The sequence below is a fragment of the Felis catus genome, chromosome C2, assembly GCF_018350175.1.
Source record: "Felis catus isolate Fca126 chromosome C2, F.catus_Fca126_mat1.0, whole genome shotgun sequence".
In the NCBI taxonomy this organism is placed as follows: domain Eukaryota; kingdom Metazoa; phylum Chordata; class Mammalia; order Carnivora; family Felidae; genus Felis; species Felis catus.
In genome coordinates this window covers 59842876-59860337 of record NC_058376.1, presented here as the reverse complement: position 1 = coordinate 59860337, position 17462 = coordinate 59842876, and the positions used below count along the sequence as shown (strand labels likewise).

Here is a 17462-nt window from a genome sequence, read left to right as displayed (position 1 = left end):
TTCAAACATAAAAGGACACAAATGAACCTAACAAGTTGATAACATAACTGCCCTGAAAGGGTAACATGACTGTCCTGCTACCTTACTTTAAAACATAGGAATTTGTCTCGACATCAATTATGAAATATGCCCTAAGGTAAAAGGAACTGTAAAAATAAATCTTTAACTGTTGCCAGCAATCTTAATGTTTGTGGCAATATTAGTAGTTATCTAAAACTGTTGTGTGTATATTAAAGCAAATGAGTAAGTTGTTATCATCGAGAAACAGGGTTTTTGGCACAGGAGAAAGGAAATACATACATGTGTAAGATGGATGAGGTTAAGTAAAAACCCCGTGTTTCTGAATTTGAATCAGAAGTACTAGTATGAACTCATGATAGGTCTCTCCTTTAGCTCCATCTATTGAAAAGATTTAGAAAAAAACTTACCAAGCCATTAGCAATACTAATGGCACTAGCAGACTGACTACTAGCATACTGTGGTCTCTATTTGCTACTCAAAGGAACCTGACCTTCTGGAAAAATGGCTGATTCCATATTGGAGACAAGAACTGAATGTGACGATGGGGTGCCTGGGAGCCTGAGTTGGTTAAGCATCTGACTTGATTTCAGCTCAGATCACGATCTCACAGTTGGTGAGTTTGAGCCCTGAATCAGGCTGTGTGCTGACAGTGGGGAGGCTGCTTGGGATTCTCACTCTCTTTCTCTCTCTCTCTCTCTCTCTCTCTCTCTCTCTCTCTCTGCCCCTCCCCTGTTCACACTCTATTTCTCTCTCTCAAAATAAATAAAATAAACATAAAAAAAAAGAACGGAACCTGATGAATCTGGAATAACTTTTCATACCAGAAAGCAAGGAAGATGTCAGAGAGCACTTGGATTTTATCAAGAGAATTCAGGATCCAACTCAAATTGGCTTTCACTGGCCAATGAACAATTTGAACATAAAGTTAGTAATGGCAATGGGTCGAGGCAAATCAAATAGGTTTAAATTCATGAGCTCATGATTATGCTAAATGAAATCTCATTGATCATTATTATAGAATGCTAGGAGACCAACTCATTATATTGAAAATTGCTAAATAAAGGTAAAAAAAAATGAAGACTTTATCTCATGTTTGTTTACATACAGTAGCCTAAGGTGCCCAAATAGCTGATGAGGAGAGGTTTCTTATTATAGAACTATTCCAGCTCTTTGGGGAGCCTGGGTAGCTCAGTCAGTTAAGCTTCTGACTCTTGATTTCTGCTCAGGTCATGATCTCATGGTTTGTGAGATCAACCCTGTGTTGGGCTCTGCCCTGACAACATGGAGTTTCCTTGGGATTCTCTCCCCCCCCCTCCCCTTTCCCTCTCTCTTTGCCTCTCTCCCGCTCACATGCACATGCTCTTGAGAGAGAGAGAGAGAGAGAGAGAGAGAAAGAAAGAAAGAAAGAAAGAAAGAAAGAAAGAAAGAAAGAAAGAAAGAAAGAAAGAAAATAAAAAATAAAAAATGAAGAAGTATTCCAGCTCATAAACAGGGGTGCCTGGGTGACTCAGTTGGTTGAGCATCATCCCACTTTCGATGCTCTTGATTTCAGCTCAGCTAGTGGGATCCAGTCCCACGTTGGGCTCTGAATTGAGGGTGGAACCTGCTTAAGATTCTCTCTCCCTCCCTCTTCCCCTCACCCCTGCCCACACTCTCTCTCTAAAATAATTTTTAAAAAACCTCACCCATTAAAAAAAAGAAGAAATATGTGATAATTAAAATATTATCACCTTGTTGGGGCACCTGGGTGGTTCAGTCAGTTAAGCATCTGACTGCTGCTCAGGTCATGATCTCACGGTTCGTGGGTTCAAGCCCTGCATCAGGTTCTGTGCTGACAGCTCAGAGCCTGGAGCCTGCTTCAGATTCTGTGTCTCCCTCTCTGTCTGCCCCTCCCCCACTGGTGCTCTGTCTCTCTCCCTCTTAAAAATAAAGTATTTAAAAAATATATATATTATCACCTGGTTCCTAATGAATTCATGAAACTAGGCAATAATGACCAAAGGTGGCTATCATCACAAAAAGAGACAACCAGACACTATGTGCCTCCTGGTAAAATATACCACTACTTTCAATGTAGTATTGTCAAAACAGAAATCTGATCTATGTTTCCATACCTGAAAGGCCTTTCCCCTTTCTTTCTGCCTATCCAAGTTCTGCTTATCCATTATGACCTTTCCAAGCTTCATTTCCTCCAACAAAGCTATCTGTGGGATGAATGACTTCTCTAAGGTTCTTGTAGTACTCGGAACAGTGGTGTCCAAAGAAAACATAATATGACCCACATATGTGTTTTTAAATTTTCTAGTGGCTACTTTAGAAAGTACAAAAAGGGGTGCCTGAGTGGCACAGCTGGTTAAACATCTGACTCTTGATTTTGGCTCAGGTCATCATCTCATGGTTTGTGGGATTGAACCCTATTGTCGGGTTCTGCCCTGACTAGTGCAGAGCCTGCTTGGGATTCTCTTTCCCTCTCTCTCTCTGCCCATCCCCCACTTGCTCGCATGTGCTCGCTCTCTCTCTCAAAATACTTAAAAAAAATAAAATAGTACAAAGAAACGAAGTTAGTTTTATTACTATATTGATTTAACTTAATATATCTAAAATATTATCATTTAAACATATCAATAAAAAATATTAATTACACATTTCATGTCTTTTTATACTGTCTGAAATCTGGTGTGTAATCTATACTTACAGTACATCTCATTTTGTGACTGGCCACATTTCAAGTGCTCAATAGCCACGTGTAGATAATGGCTACCATATTGGACATCACACACTTACAGAATCCATTATATAATTTAGCACATGACTGTCAGGTCTAGGCAGGAAGAAGATGGGTTCTTTATAAAATCAGACCTGTAACTGAAGTAATGTCAGCCCCTAAACATCCTTATAATATGTTGATGCTGCTTTTTCAGAGACACAGAGGAAAATGCAGGAGGTGACTGCTATGGACTGAATGTGTCCCCCTCTGCCACCAAATTTATGTTGAAGCCTAATCCCCCACGTGACAGTATTTGGAGGGGAATTAGATCATGAAGTTGGAGCCCTCATGATGAGATTAGTGCCCTTAAAAATGACGGGAGAGAGCTTGTTTCTCTCCCTGATCTCTGGGCCATGAGAAGACACAGCTGTGAGGCACTGTCTACAAGCTAGGACGCCAGCTGTCACCAGGCACCAAATCTGCTGACACTGTGATCTGGGACTATCTAGCCTCCAGAATTGTGAGAAATGAGGTCTGTTTTTTAAGCCACCCAGTCTATGGTATTCTGTTCAGCCAGATAATGTGCTAATGAGATGATTTCCTCCTCACAAACAAGCAGGTCAGTAAGAGGAAGTATGAAGTATGAAGCCAGCAGAGCAGGATTCTCTGCCTCAGTACGTAAGGAACACAGGAAGAGTACATCTCAGACTGGGGGAACTGAGGCTATCACATCCAAGGTTTTAATTCTTTTATGTAACCAGTAACGTGTGGTTAGAAGTTACTACTGGAACATCCTGATATGTATTTCATCATTCATGAGAATTGGATAGACTTTTGGAATCTGGATCCAAGAGGCAGTATAACTGGTTCTAGATCTGCAACTACTGGTTGGTATGAATAAAGCCCAGATTGTTCCTTGGGCATAGAAAAGCATATGTCATTAAAAGATACATGTCTCCATGTCTCCATTGAATAAACAAAAGAAGTATTTCCAGGGAAACATTTCAATTTTAAAAATCTATGGTGACCAATGTATTCTGTTACTGAAAGCCTCCAAGAAGACATCTTGTTGCATGGTAGTTTGATTTTTATTTAAAAGCTCCTTATCAGCATCTAGCCCAAGTTTAAACATTTGATTATTGCCACCACCTGTCTCTACAAGAGTATTCTCATTTCTCAATAAACCTGCTTTTGTGCCCTCTGTCCCAGTCAAACATATGCCTGGTGACTTTCTCAACAAGGTGATTTCCTTCTAGTTTAGTTCCAGCCCTGTAGTTCTAGAACACTCTGTTTGCCAAAGTAAAACCCTACTCCCCTGGAAAGGAGTCTCCAGATACTTCCCCTCCAGGGAAATGAAATGACTCATGACCTTGCCTAACCTGTAACTTGATCTTTATTTTCATTTTTCTTCTTTAAAGCAGTCACTCCATTCTTTCAGTTTTTTTTTTTTTAATGGCAGCTTCATATTTACATTACTCTGCCTAGAAGGCCTGTGAGACCTTTCCTCGTGCTGACCTCAGCTAATTAGCATGACAAATGCTTGGCTAAATAGTTCCTTGGGACAATGTTTGGTAAGGGAGATGCAGTGGCTGACAGGAAAGATTAGGGCCAAAGGCTCCCAAAGCAGCTTCCTCTCCTCCCCAAAGCCTAAACTGAGAATAGCTTTTCTCCTCCAAACTGAAGAAAAAATAAAGGCAAACAGAACAATGGCTTGATGAGAAAAGGAAAAAAGATTAAAACTCACAAAGTTATACTTTATTACGTCTTTTTCTAAACCAAATTCTTTGTGGCACTGAAGAGCAATAGGTGAGAAATGATGCCTACAGGGAAGGAATCCCTGACCAACACTTTGTCAGATTAAAGGAAAAAGGTCCTGGCCAAGCTTTTGCTCTTGGGTTCATAGATCTTCACTTAGCAGACCCCTTCAGTAATGATGGCAAAACTGCTTCTCATGAATAACAAGAATTTAGAGTGGGAGGCTAGCATTTGGGGTAGGGAAGTAGCCAATAAGATGGTGATAAGGCAGGGCCTAAATAGTAGTGCCACCATCTTGAAATTTCCCTTGGTGGGGAACAGTCGGTAAACGTTATGGCAGTATTGCCTAGATTTCTGCTTTCATCTATCACTTACCCTGTGCTGTTCTGTAATTCCATTATGCTATTCCAAACCTTCAATGAAATCCTGCTATCTCCAAAAGCATTGTGTTTATGTTATCGTAAGGTGGGATTGCTAGTATAAACACTTGAGTTATCTACCAGTCCCATGGTTCCCAAATGTATTTCTCAGACTAGTGAACTTTTAGGGACTGCTGGGGTTGTCAACTTTTTATTGTATTATGCAAAGATATTTTACAAACTAATTTTTCATAAAACAAAAGGATTTATTTAATAAAGGTACCATTGTTTCATAAAATAAAAGGTATTTTAAAAAAATTTTTTTTAATGTTTATTTTTGAGAGAGAGAGAGAGTGTGTGTGAACAAGAGAGGAGCAGAGAGAGAGAGAGAGAGAGACAGAATCCAGAGCAGGCTCCAGGCTCTAGCTGTCAGCACAGAGCCTGACATGGGGCTTGAACCCACAAACCATGAGATCATGACCTGAGCTGAAGTCAGATGCTTAACTAACTGAGCCACCCAGGTGTCCCAATAAAAGGTATTTAAACATGTAGACAGGCACCATGGAAAGGGCCTAATTTCATAACAACTGTTAAAAATGTTTTTATCTGGAATGGTCTCATACTCTGAACCAATTAAAAAGTACATATTCTATTTTATTTAGTTTTATTCTAGGTTCCTCAAATCTTTCTTTACTTATTTTTTTTTTAATTTTTTTTTCAACGTTTATTTATTTTTGGGACAGAGAGAGACAGAGCATGAACGGGGGAGGGGCAGAGAGAGAGGGAGACACAGAATCGGAGACAGGCTCCAGGCTCTGAGCCATCAGCCCAGAGCCCGACGCGGGGCTCGAACTCCCGGACCGCGAGATCGTGACCTGGCTGAAGTCGGACGCTTAACCGCCTGCGCCACCCAGGCGCCCCTCTTTACTTATTTATTCACTTTTCAAAGACATTAGTAAACCTCTCATGTGCCAAGCACTGTGCTAGGTACTGGAATATGGAGATGAACGTGACTCTGCCCTGTCCTCAATCTCTCACACTGTTCTAGGGAAAGTCAAGCAAGCAGTGCACCTGTGCTGTGGTAGAGAAACTCACGAAATATTAAAGGTGAAAGGCCAAGCAACAGTTAAAAAAGTCAATCTATTTCTTTTATTTTAATGTTTATTTATTTATTTATTGAGAGAGAGAGGGAGGGAGAATTGATTGAGGGAGGGGCGGAGAGAGGGAGAGAGAGAGAGAATCCTAAGCAGGCTCCTTGCTGTCAGTGCAGAGCCTGACATGGGGCTTGGTCCCACAAACAGTGAGATCATGACCTGAGCTGAAATCAAGAGCCGGACGCTTAACCAACTGAGCTGAGCGACCCCCCAGGCGACTCCCCAACACGGTCAATCCATTTCTAAGCAGAAGTGCAAGGAACTACTAAAGCCTGATGTCAGAACTTTGCACAGACCATTTGAGTTTCCTTACTGATGATTTAGGGGGAAACTGACAGGATACCCCAGAGATCACGGAATTTTTTTCTGATCAAATTATAGGGCTAGTAACACAACTCATGTGCATGTCAGCTGGCCCATACTGCACACTGGACAGGAAGAGATGAGTTGTATGGAACTGGGGCGATAAAAGCTGCCCCTCTTACTTGTTCACAATAGAATGGCTCTGCAGAGTCACCCTGCTCACTTCAGGACATACAACCTGAAGGTCAGCAGAGGACAAGCCAGGGTCAGGGCTCTGCTGCCGTGGTGACAGCACCTTAGGATTTGGTACCAGCCTGGGGCAGGTACACTGGGGAGTTTTTTTTTTTTTTCTATGCCCTAGAGGGTACCATATTAGAAGGAAAGACCTAACTGTGCATTTTGTTTTTACATTATATAATCAGAATATATGTGTCAAAGGGATAGTTGCTGTGACAGTCATTTCCTCCCCTTGTGTCACCTCCGTTCTTGACAGAAATAGGTCTAGAACTTTCAGACAATTACCCACCCTTATTTCACATCAAAACCTCCATAGATCAGCTGCTGGCTGCAGTTCAGACATCTCTGGCCGGGTCTTGTGGCTTTCCCTGAAGCACATACGTGTGACAGTAGTACAAAAACACAGGAAATGACTATTGAACACACAGAGGCTCGGCAGGCAGCTTGCGTCCATTCTCACACATTCCTATTTTAGATTCTGAGCAGCTCTCCCTCCCCATGCGCTATGAAATAGAAGGGTCTGGCCGAATCATCCAAATGAAATGAGGTTCCTTCTCCGCAGGGGATTAGAAACAGCGGTGCGGACCTTTCCCTCCGCAACCCTAGAAACCTTGAGTTTCCTAGAGAAAGGCCCACCAGGGGGCAGGAGCCACGGAAGGTGCAGGGAACCTGCGCCTCTACAAAGCCCCGAAATGCCAGGGGACCAGGCCAGGGAAGGTGCGAGATGAACCGGAGTTGTCCCGGACGCCGGTTGCGGGGGATGCGGCAGCTCTGGCAGGGCAGTGATTGCTTTGAAGAGAAAAGGGAGCGAGGGTCCTGTGGTCCCCAAGGGCTCCCGAGGTCAATTCCCAGGGGACCCAAAGCAGCGACGGGGCTCTGAGATCTGGCAAGTTCCTGGGAGTCGAGCGAGGAGAGCGAGTGTCTTACCTGGCCAGGCTGGCTGGTGTAGTTGAAGGAGTAGATGTTCTCGGTGCTGAGGCTCACCACCCCGCTGTAGACGCGATCGAAATCGGCGCCCCTGGCGGGGTCGCGGGGGTCTCCGCGCGCCAGGGGTTGCGCGGGGCGCGGGGGTGCCGCCGCCCGCAGGAGCCAGGGCAGCAGCGCACAGAGCAGCGCCAGCCGCGGGCAGCCCCGCATGGTGGGCGCCGCGCCCCTGCCGCGAAGCAGAGCCGCCCTGGCGAGGGGGCGAGCGCAGAGCTGGTCCTTCCAAAGCCCCCTGCGGGCCCCGGCGCTACAGCGCAGCGCGGGCGATGCCAGGCAAGCCCCACCGGCGAGTGCTGGCAACGCGCGCTCGGGCGAAGGGTCGATCAAATATTGATGCAGCCGCCTGGGGTCTCCGCGGGAGGTCGCGGGCCGAGAGTAGTGGAGGCGGGGGGTAGGGGGGTCTCGGGCTGCTGCTGTGCTCTCCGGCTTCTACATCGGTTTCCTTCCCCCTTTCTCATTTCTGAGAATCCCCCACTTACCCAGCTAGAATTTCAACAGATCTCTTCCCTACTCAACCTCAAAAAAAAAAAAAAAAAAAAAAAAAAAAAAGGCATAAGATACATTAGAAATGTTCACTAGTCTTCAAGAGTCAACCTGACCAGCCACCGAACAGGAAATAACAGTCTGTTTCAAGTAAATGTGTACCCTGGCTGCAAGAGAAGAAATAGAAAGCAACAGAGCCTGTCCCCAAAGAGGGTGCACGAGTTCGCTTTTCCTGTCTGCTACCTGCAGAGAACTCCTGCCCATCTGAATGATGGCTATTAATGCTCAGTTCTTCCTTCTCTAACAGCAACCCTTCCCAGACACCTGTTTTATTTCCTTATCATCTTCTCTTCTCCAGCAGTGCCTCACATCATCGCTTTCTCTCTCCCTCGCTGTATGTATTAAATATGTACAGTCATAACAGCAATGAATAGACAGGGTAAAGGAGACAATTTCGAACACCGCCTGAAGTCTGTTCCCGGAAGTTGTCAAGGACGACTCAGAGCAGCAAGGTTTTTTGCAGTGGGCATTTCTTTCTGCCCCAAGTTCTTGCCTACTTTACCTCTGCAATGATTTCTTAAATTCTGGGAGAATCCCTGGGATTCGGGATTGTTTTTCAAAAGAGAGAAACCACAGTCCATCATTAAAAGGAAATACCCTTCTGGCAAAATTTAGGGGATTCAATTTAAACACTTGAAGAGGCAGATGAAGGGTGAGGTGGGCAGAGGATCCCAGGGAAGTCTTTGTGGAATGTCGAACAATCACACTTCAGGTGTAGAAGAGGACTTACTGTTTTATTTCAGCTTCAAGTTATTTGTAAACTAGAAAATAAAATAATTGCATTGAACCTGAAGGAACATTTAAAGAGAAGCCACGAAGAAGAGATGATGTTCAAAGAGTTAAGTTACAGATTGAAATCCTAGCATTTACTGTTCAAAGGAAGGTTTTTTTTTTTTTAATTTAAAACTTCATTGAATTCCTATAACTTACTAAAATATCAAAAATGAGTTCCAAACATTTGGTATAATGTTTTATAACTGTGCAATCAGAAACCAATGCTGGTGGAAGATTGAGTTAGAGACTCCTTATTAGGATAATTTTCACTTAAAAAAATAAAGTTTAAAGTGCAGCTCATTGTTTTGAGAAATATAATAATTTCATCCAGAATTTGAATGATATTAAACTGCTGTATTTCAAATGTCTATGCCTCTTGTTAGGATTTAACAAAATTTCATAAACTTGAAGTTTCTAAAGTTCTTCCAGTTTAACTGGACTGGCCAGTTGAGGCACCCTCTAAGGGATAGGGTCATGGAGTTCTGCTCAATACAAGAGATAAGGAACTCCTTATCCTTCTTTTGGGGGCAAGTGGCTACTTATTAGAATGATATTTCACATTCTAAATTGGAATTTGCCTCTCTTCCACTCCCTGGCATGAATTCTGCCCTCTGGAGCCATAGGACTAAACCTAATCCTTCTTCCACATGACAGCCTTGTAGGTATTTGAAGGAGCTATGACCCTAACTGTAAGTAATGAAATTAGAAGCGATGAGAACAGATCCTTTATCTTAGCAAAGAACCCAAAATATTTACTTTAAAGCCATTATAGATGATATATATACTAATTTGAATTATATATTACAAATCACTCTATACTGTGATCTAATCGTCATTCCACAGAATGACCTTAGGTAATTAACCTCCCAGGATCACAAGGGTGCTGTAAGGATAAGGGGGGTGGGAAGAAGAACGTATTTGACATTGTATTAGAAAGTTTAAAATGTCATGTGGCCAAATATTGTTATTGTATGACTCCTAGTACAACAGCTAAAAAGTTAAATATGGTCCATCAGCCAGGCTTGAAAAATATCTAACAATCCCAAGCTTGCACTGTGAGAGGCTAAATACACAAACAGATCATGACCAGACCATATATGAAAATAGACCTCTGACCCCAACCTCTACAGCAACTGGTCCTGGAAGACAAAACACAATCTCTGTAGCAAATGGCCCAGAACAATCAGGACTTGGTCAGTGACTGCCAGCTTCCCCAATTTTTGCCTCTGCTTCCAGCTCAGGATCAACTGGAGGAAGCTAAATATGCTCTACAAACCATAAAATGGCCCACTTCTAGTTAGCCTGCTCGCAGCTTCTCTGTGCTACCGAGGTCCAATCAGAGATTTTCTGAAACCTTCCCTTTTTTTCATTATAAAGCTTTCCCAGTCCCCTGCCTGCCTTTGAGTCTTGGTTAAACACAAGTGATGGTGGCTTGCTACAGCAAGCTCTGAATAAATAACCTCTGTTTTCATTTGAGTGGTTTTTGTTTATGTCCCTGGTTTTCCTTGAAGGTTCCGATGAGATGTTGTCTGCACTGCCTGTCACCGTGGACTCCATCCTTTAACCAGATGTGATACACAACAAGGCCCCTGCGCCTTACCCCTCGCAGTGTTGAGTGTGTGTTGACATGGTAAGTGAGCTTTGTGTCTGAGCTCCCTTTTCCTCGCTTTTGAGTTCTGTGGCTACCCAGTCTCAGTTGGATACGTGGGTTTTGTTATTGGTTCCCATTTGTTTGGCATCTTTGGTGGAGTCAGGCTGTTCTTTTTCATCCCTTTTTACTCTCTCTTCTGCTTCTGTTTTGTGCTATGTTGTCTAAAGGTATTGTTTGTCACAACGTAGAACGCTGGGCCAGCATTCTTTTGGACAAACTTTGCTTTGGATCGCCTATCCTTTGTTTCATTTGTTTTGTCCTTAGAGTTTGGTTTTGATCCACAGAGAGCATTCTGTTTTTCCACCTGCCTTCAGGTGTAGGTCGTTGGGTCTATATTTGGAGGCAGCTACCTTCAAGTCGTGATCTCAAGACTCAAAGTGTGCAAGCATCATTTTCAGTTGCCAGCTCTTATAGGCTCAGCTAAGTCTAATTTCTCTCTTCCTTTTGGAGAAGTTCCTGATAAGTGTCTGCTCACTACAGTTCTAATTATTATTTTTTAATTAATTAACTTATTTTGAGAGAGACAGAGATAGTACAAGTGGGGGAGGGCCAGAGAGAGAGAGAGAGAAAATCCCAAGCAGACTCCATGCTGCCAGCACAGAGCCCAAAGCAAGGCTCGAACCCATGAAGCCATGAGATCATGACCTGAGCTGAAATAAGAGTCAGACGCTTACCAGACTGAATCACCCAGGCCCCCCTACAGTTCTAATTCTTACACCTATGTTTCAAGTGACATAACTTCACCAAGGATGACCTGGGCCTTCAATGGCCACTCTGTGGGACACTAGACTTGAACAAAATCATTTGACAGGTGTCTTAAAAAAGAAAAGGAACGAAGTTTTCTCAGATCCAACGGGGCCTACTTTTTGACTGGTTTGCAGAGGCCTTCAAATGAAATTTTGTGTTCAAAAATTGTTTCACTAAAATATTCTTTGGTCAAAGCTAGTGAAAAACTTGGCAAACTTAAACAATAATCTAGATTCATTTCCATAGTAAGCCTTCCCCCTCCTGGTCCTCCAGTTGCCTTCCTGTGGCCCCCTTCCCCCTAATATTCCTCCTTCTGCACCTCCTCCTTCCTCTTTCCCTTGTCCAGCTATCTTTTCCCAACAACTCTCCAAAACCTCCAAATGCTAATAGCCTCCGATGGTCTATCCCTCCCATAAGCCAGGTATGCAGATGACTATAGAATTTAAACCTCAGACCCAAGATGAATTAAGAAAGATTTTCCTAATCCCAAACAAGACTAGCAAAGATTCATAGAAGAATCTGTAATTCTTTGGGTGCACATAACCCAGAGTTGCCTGACCTATATCAACTTGTATGCATGTTGATCAGAACCTCCAGTGCTAAATCCTGGATAACACAAGCTGATTGGACCGATCTGGAGAGGGAACTACAGGATTCCTCTCTCCACAAAAAGCCTTAGGGTCAGGAAATGGGCTTGAAAAATAAGTCAAAGTCTTCTTAAAGCCATACCTGAAACATTTTTAATAAAAGTTGATTACATCATAATTCAATCGTGCAAACAAAAAGATGAAACTACAGGAGATTTCAGGATAAATAAAAATGCCTTTCGCTGGCATTAATCTTGCTGTATTAAATCCTGTCATCTTTGCTTAACCTCTTCTTTGGAGAAAATAAAGAACACGAGTGTAGGTATTTCAGATAACTCACAGATTTGTCCCTATCTCCCAGCCCTTAACTATAACTCTTGGGTCCTTGATCAAAAAACATCGTTTCCTGCTCTGTGATACCACATCTACAAATTTATTAGCGAGAGATACACTTCACAAATAGAACTGTAATATTAAAAACGGACACCAGAGGGACTATTTCTTGAGGTTTCAGAGGACTTGTCAATTCCTGATCAACTTGTGTCTGTTCTATATAATCCTTTCCTTCTCCACTATACTTAATGTATACTCCAGATACAGATCTTGAGATTGTACTTGACACTCTATGGGCTAATGTTCCCATGGACATAGGAAAAATAATTGGAACAGAATCTATTAAAGTTCAGATAGATATTACCAAACTGTTACCCACATATCACCAAGGGTAGAAACCTAAGCCAAAAAGTCTTTACGTTTTTAGTTGAGGGCCTTATATTGAGAGTCCTTTCATAACGTGCACTAATCCTTGTAACATTTCTGTCCTGCCAGAAATGGACAGAATATATTGATTTATTCAAGATCTCAGGATATCAATACAATTGTTATCTTTCCTTCCCCATTGGTCCCTAACCCAAATATCATCCTGTTATCAGTTCCTCCCCAAGCCACCTCCCTCAATGGAGTGGATCATTGCTGTGCCTTTTCGGGGTGTATCCCTACACTGAACAGTCAGTATTTTTTTTTGCCTTCATCTGAGAGGACATGGATATACATGGATAGCTAGGCCCTAAGGGTTTTTTGAAAGCCCCCTCCTATTTTCTTAGGTCCTTAATCAAGAACGCAAAGATACGAGTTTCCCTTGTGGTTTATTTCTGATATAATATATAGATGATTTCCTACTTTGTTCAGAGAAGTCTATAGCTCTCAGTCTTAGCAGAAAAAAGGCATAATGTCTCAAAAAAGATAAATTACAATTTTGTGAAAACATAGTAGTATATTTAGGGTAGGGAGGGAAAAACATTCTCTCATGACAGGGTAAAGACAGTCCACGACTATCGTGGACCTTTCACAAAACTACAACTGAGATGACATCTGGGTCTCACTGGATATTTCAGACAATGGGTACAATTTTTTTCTGAGACTGTGGCACCTCTTTATGAAATGGCTAAGTCTTCAGTAAGATCCACTGTCTTCTGGGGTCCCAGGTTTTACACAAGCTTTCTTTAACCTGAAGAAGGCTCTTTGACAGTCTGCTTTTCTTGACATCCGTAACAAAAGAAACCCTTTTGCCTATTTGTGCATGAGTGTTCTGGGGCTTAAAGCCTTGGAGTTTTAATTCAATTTCATGGAAACCATCAAAAACCCATCACTTGCTGTAGCCTCACCCTCACCCCATTGCAAAGGCTGATACCCTTTGTGTTAGGGCAATACTGCCACTGCAAAACTTGTCGATGCTTCTGGGGAATTAGCTCCAGGTTCCCTGTTAGACTTTATGGTTCCTCATGCAGTACAGACTTTACTGCTGACTGAAAACACACAACACCTTTCAGTGAGTTGATTAACCTCTTATGAATTTCTGTTGACCCTCTCCTCCTTACATTACTATTGCTGCAACACCCTAAATCCTACCACTCTTCTGCTCTGAAGAAGAGGAACCCCATAACTATGTTACTTCAGTGATGGGACTTTCCTGTACTTTGCTTGGCTTTATTAGAGACTTACATTGAGAATCTTGACCTAATATTTGTTCATGGGTCATACTTCAAAATTGAAACTGAAGTTATCAAGCTATCTCTAATGCTGTCACTAATCTAAACCGTCCTTTATAGGATAGTCCTCTATCTGAGGTAAAGTTAGTCCATATGGCAGAATTGATAACACTTAGAACTTGTTAACCAGCCAAAGACGAGAGAGTAAACATGCATGCAGATAGCAGGTATGCTTCTGGAGTAGTACGTGATGCTTTTAGGAACAAAAAGGTTTCCTCACCTCTGCTTTCCTCACCACCCCATCGAAAGTGGACAACAAGCTCAGGAATTTTTAGATGCATTTCTACTTCCTAGTGAGACAGCTATTGTAAAGATTGAGGCCCATGGTAACAGAGATAATATGGAAGTTAAAGGTCATGCTTTGGCAGATCATTTTGCCAAGAAGCCAACAAGCTGTCTTAACCAAGTTTATGATACTAACTAAACCCCCAAAGGATAAATCTCTGGATTGAGTCAAAGAGGCTATCACCAAATACTCACATTTAGCCTCTGATTTGGAAACAGAAGAATGGAAAAATGCAGCATACCCTTCACTAAGATAATCCTCAGCATGCTCAAGAAGGCCATTTGGTGGCACCAGAAGATTTCATGGATATTAGCTGAATTTCTCCATGAAGCTACTCATCAGGGTAAAGACAAATTGCTTACTATTTCAAACCGACACTGGTTTGAAAGTGAAAGTTCACCTTCAGATGAATTTTATCCAGCAATCACTCTCCACAGGATTTGTTTATTTTTAGGATGGGTTGAAGCATTTTCTTGCCGAAAATCTTGGCTGAAATTTTTTTCAGTCTCTGAAAAGCTACTTGATTTTGTTTCCAACCTGGGACATACCAATTTTTATATTAAATGACCAAGACATGGTTTATATGAATCCTTTTAAAAGAACTTTGTAAGGCATTACCCCTTCTCAGAAGCTGTGCTGTCCTTACCACCTACAAACTTCTGTAAAAATACAAAGAAACATGGTGTCCTTTAATTAAAATTAGCAAAACTTTCAGAAATACTCGAGCTTCCTTGGGTAAAAGTACTCCCACTAGCCCATATGGCCATCTGATCCATTTCCTCAGGGACACATTGGTTATGTCCTTATGAACTGTTGACAGGAAGGCCCATACATTTAGAAATTATATGCCTGATATTAGACTCTTCTCTGCTGCACGGATATGTGGCAAAATATTGCAAGGGAGTCATGTACTATACCCAGTCCTATCATGAACAGCTTAAGCCCGGCTTCCCACAACACTTCTAAAATAGGCTCTTTATGGCCATTACCCAGAAATTTCATGTTGGAAGAGACATTGGATAAAAAATGCTCTTAAACCTCACTGAAAGGGATCTTATCAGATATTATTACAAATCTTGCCAATATGAAAAAGAATCAATGTCATTAAAAGATATAAGCAGTTGTGGAAACAAAGTCAACTGATATGAGAACAAACAGACTATTTATTCAGAACTTAATATAGGGAGGATTTCGGCCACTATCACTTGCATTTGTCAGAGACTCAAAGACAGGAGGGGAGTGGAAAAGGTTTATAGTGAAATAAACTATAAAGAGAAGGGAAGACTTCAAAAACACTGATTCAAAGTTGGAATGGAGAAGCTGGAGGTAGACTGAGTAGAAGCAGGATATCTTATGGTTTGGGGAACACATTTGGCTCACATTTGGACCACCCAGAGAGAGCTATATAAACAGCTTTCTTAGTATAACTGACATATTTCTTAGTATAACTTCACATATTTAAAGCACACATATCACCTGCGTTATATACATACATATCCATGAAACCATTATCTATATATTCATTACTCTCTAAAGTTTCCTTCCTCCTTTATATCTCTCTCCTGCTTCCTTCCTTGTTTCCTTTCTATTCCCAAGTGACAGCTGGTCTGTTTTGTCACTATATTAGTTTTCATTTTCTAAAGTTGTATATGAATGGATCCACACAGTATGTACTTTTTTTTAGTTTGGCTTCTTTCACTCAGCATAATTATTTTGTTAGAAGAGTTTTGTTAAACATTTTCTAAGAATTTTTACATCTATATTCATAAGAGATATTGGTGTGTAGTTTTTCTTTTTTCGCTTGTTTGTTTGTTTTTTTTTTTGCTTTTGTTTGTTTCTTTTTTTTTTTTTTTCTTTTTTGTAATGGTCTGGTTTAGGTATCAGGGTAATGGTGGCCTCAGAGTGTGAGTTGGGAAGTATTCCCTCCTTTTCCATTTTTTTTGAGATAGTTTGTTTAGAATTGGTGATATTTCCCCCCCAAATGTTTGTAGAATTCATCAGTAAAGCCATCTGGGCCTGTAGTTTTCTACGTGGGAAGGTTTTTTTGTAACTGAAATTTAAATTTCTTTAATAGATACAGAGCTATTCATTCAGGTTATGCATTTTTTTTTTTTTTGAGAAAGCTTTGGTAATTTATGTCTTTCAGGAAAGTGGTTCATTTTATCTATATTATCAAATGTATTACCATACAGTTGTTCAAAATACATTCTTTTCATCTATAGAATATTTCACCTTTCTCATTTCTGATATTGGTAGTTTATAGGTAATTTTCCTGATTAATTTGTTTAGAGGTTTAGCTATTTAATTAATCTTCTCAAAGATTCAACTGTCAGTGTCATTAGTTTTATTATTTTTGGCCTTTCTATTTTATTGATTCAGTTTTAATATTTATTATTCTCTTTCTTCTTACTTTGGATTTAATTTGTTTTATTTATCTAATTTCTGAAGGCAAAAGCTGAGGTCACTGATTTGAGATCTTTTCTAATATAGGCGTTTAGTGCTATATGTTTGTTTTGAAATACTATTTGAGTTACATTTCACAAATTTTGATATGCTGTATTTCATTTTCATTTAATTCAAACTACATTGTTTTGATTTCTTGTTAACTAATGGCTTTTTAATAAGTATATTATTTTTCCCCAAATTTTGAGGGATTTGACAAGAATCATTATATTACTGATTTCTAATTTAATTACATTATAGTCAGAGAATATTCCTGGTATGACTTGAATATTTTTTTTTTTAATTTTGTTTTTCCACGTTTTTATTTATTTTTGGGACAGAGAGAGACAGAGCATGAACGGGGGAGGGGCAGAGAGAGAGGGAGACACAGAATCAGAAACAGGCTCCAGGCTCCGAGCCATCAGCCCAGAGCCTGACGCGGGGCTCGAACTCACGGACCGCGAGATTGTGACCTGGCTGAAGTCGGACGCTTAACCGACTGCGCCACCCAGGCGCCCCAACTTGAATATTTTTGAATTTATTGAAATTTGTTTTATGGTCCAGATTGTTGTCCATCATGCTAAAATTTCTGTATATACATGAACGGAATGTGTATTCTTCTGGTTGTTAGAGTAATGTTCTATAAATATCAATCAGGTCAAAATGATTGATAGTGTTGTAAAGCCTATTATAACTTTGCTGGTTTTCTGTCTACTTGTATTATAAATTATTCAGTGAAGGGCATTGAAATGCATTAAAAAAGTTTTTTTTAATGTTTATTTTTGAGAGAGAGAGAGAGAGAGCGCGAGCGCGCACGCGCGTGAGCATGGGTGGGGGATGGGCAGAGAGAGAGGGAGAAAGAGA

At 41.1% G+C, this 17462-nt stretch overlaps 2 protein-coding genes across 5 annotated transcripts in view; one reads left to right on the top strand and one right to left on the bottom strand.

The window, feature by feature from the left end:
- The window catches only part of SIDT1 (SID1 transmembrane family member 1), a 110952-nt gene extending 102503 nt beyond the window's left edge, over positions 1 to 8449 (bottom strand). For 2 of the 4 annotated variants that reach the window (XM_023260142.2, XM_019839733.2), the window contains exon 1: positions 7464 to 8449. In XM_023260142.2, coding sequence (XP_023115910.1) covers positions 7464 to 7673 — 210 coding nt within the window. In that variant the 5' untranslated portion in view covers positions 7674 to 8449. The remainder of the gene's footprint in view (positions 1 to 7463) is intronic. The other 2 variants (XM_019839732.2, XM_011285942.3) reach the window with 2 other exon arrangements.
- Positions 8450 to 10366: 1917 nt separating this feature from the next.
- The window catches only part of SPICE1 (spindle and centriole associated protein 1), a 68611-nt gene continuing 61515 nt past the window's right edge, over positions 10367 to 17462 (top strand). Inside the window, exon 1 of the mRNA XM_019839731.3 lies at positions 10367 to 10467. The gene's annotated coding sequence lies outside the window, so the exon portion shown is untranslated. The remainder of the gene's footprint in view (positions 10468 to 17462) is intronic.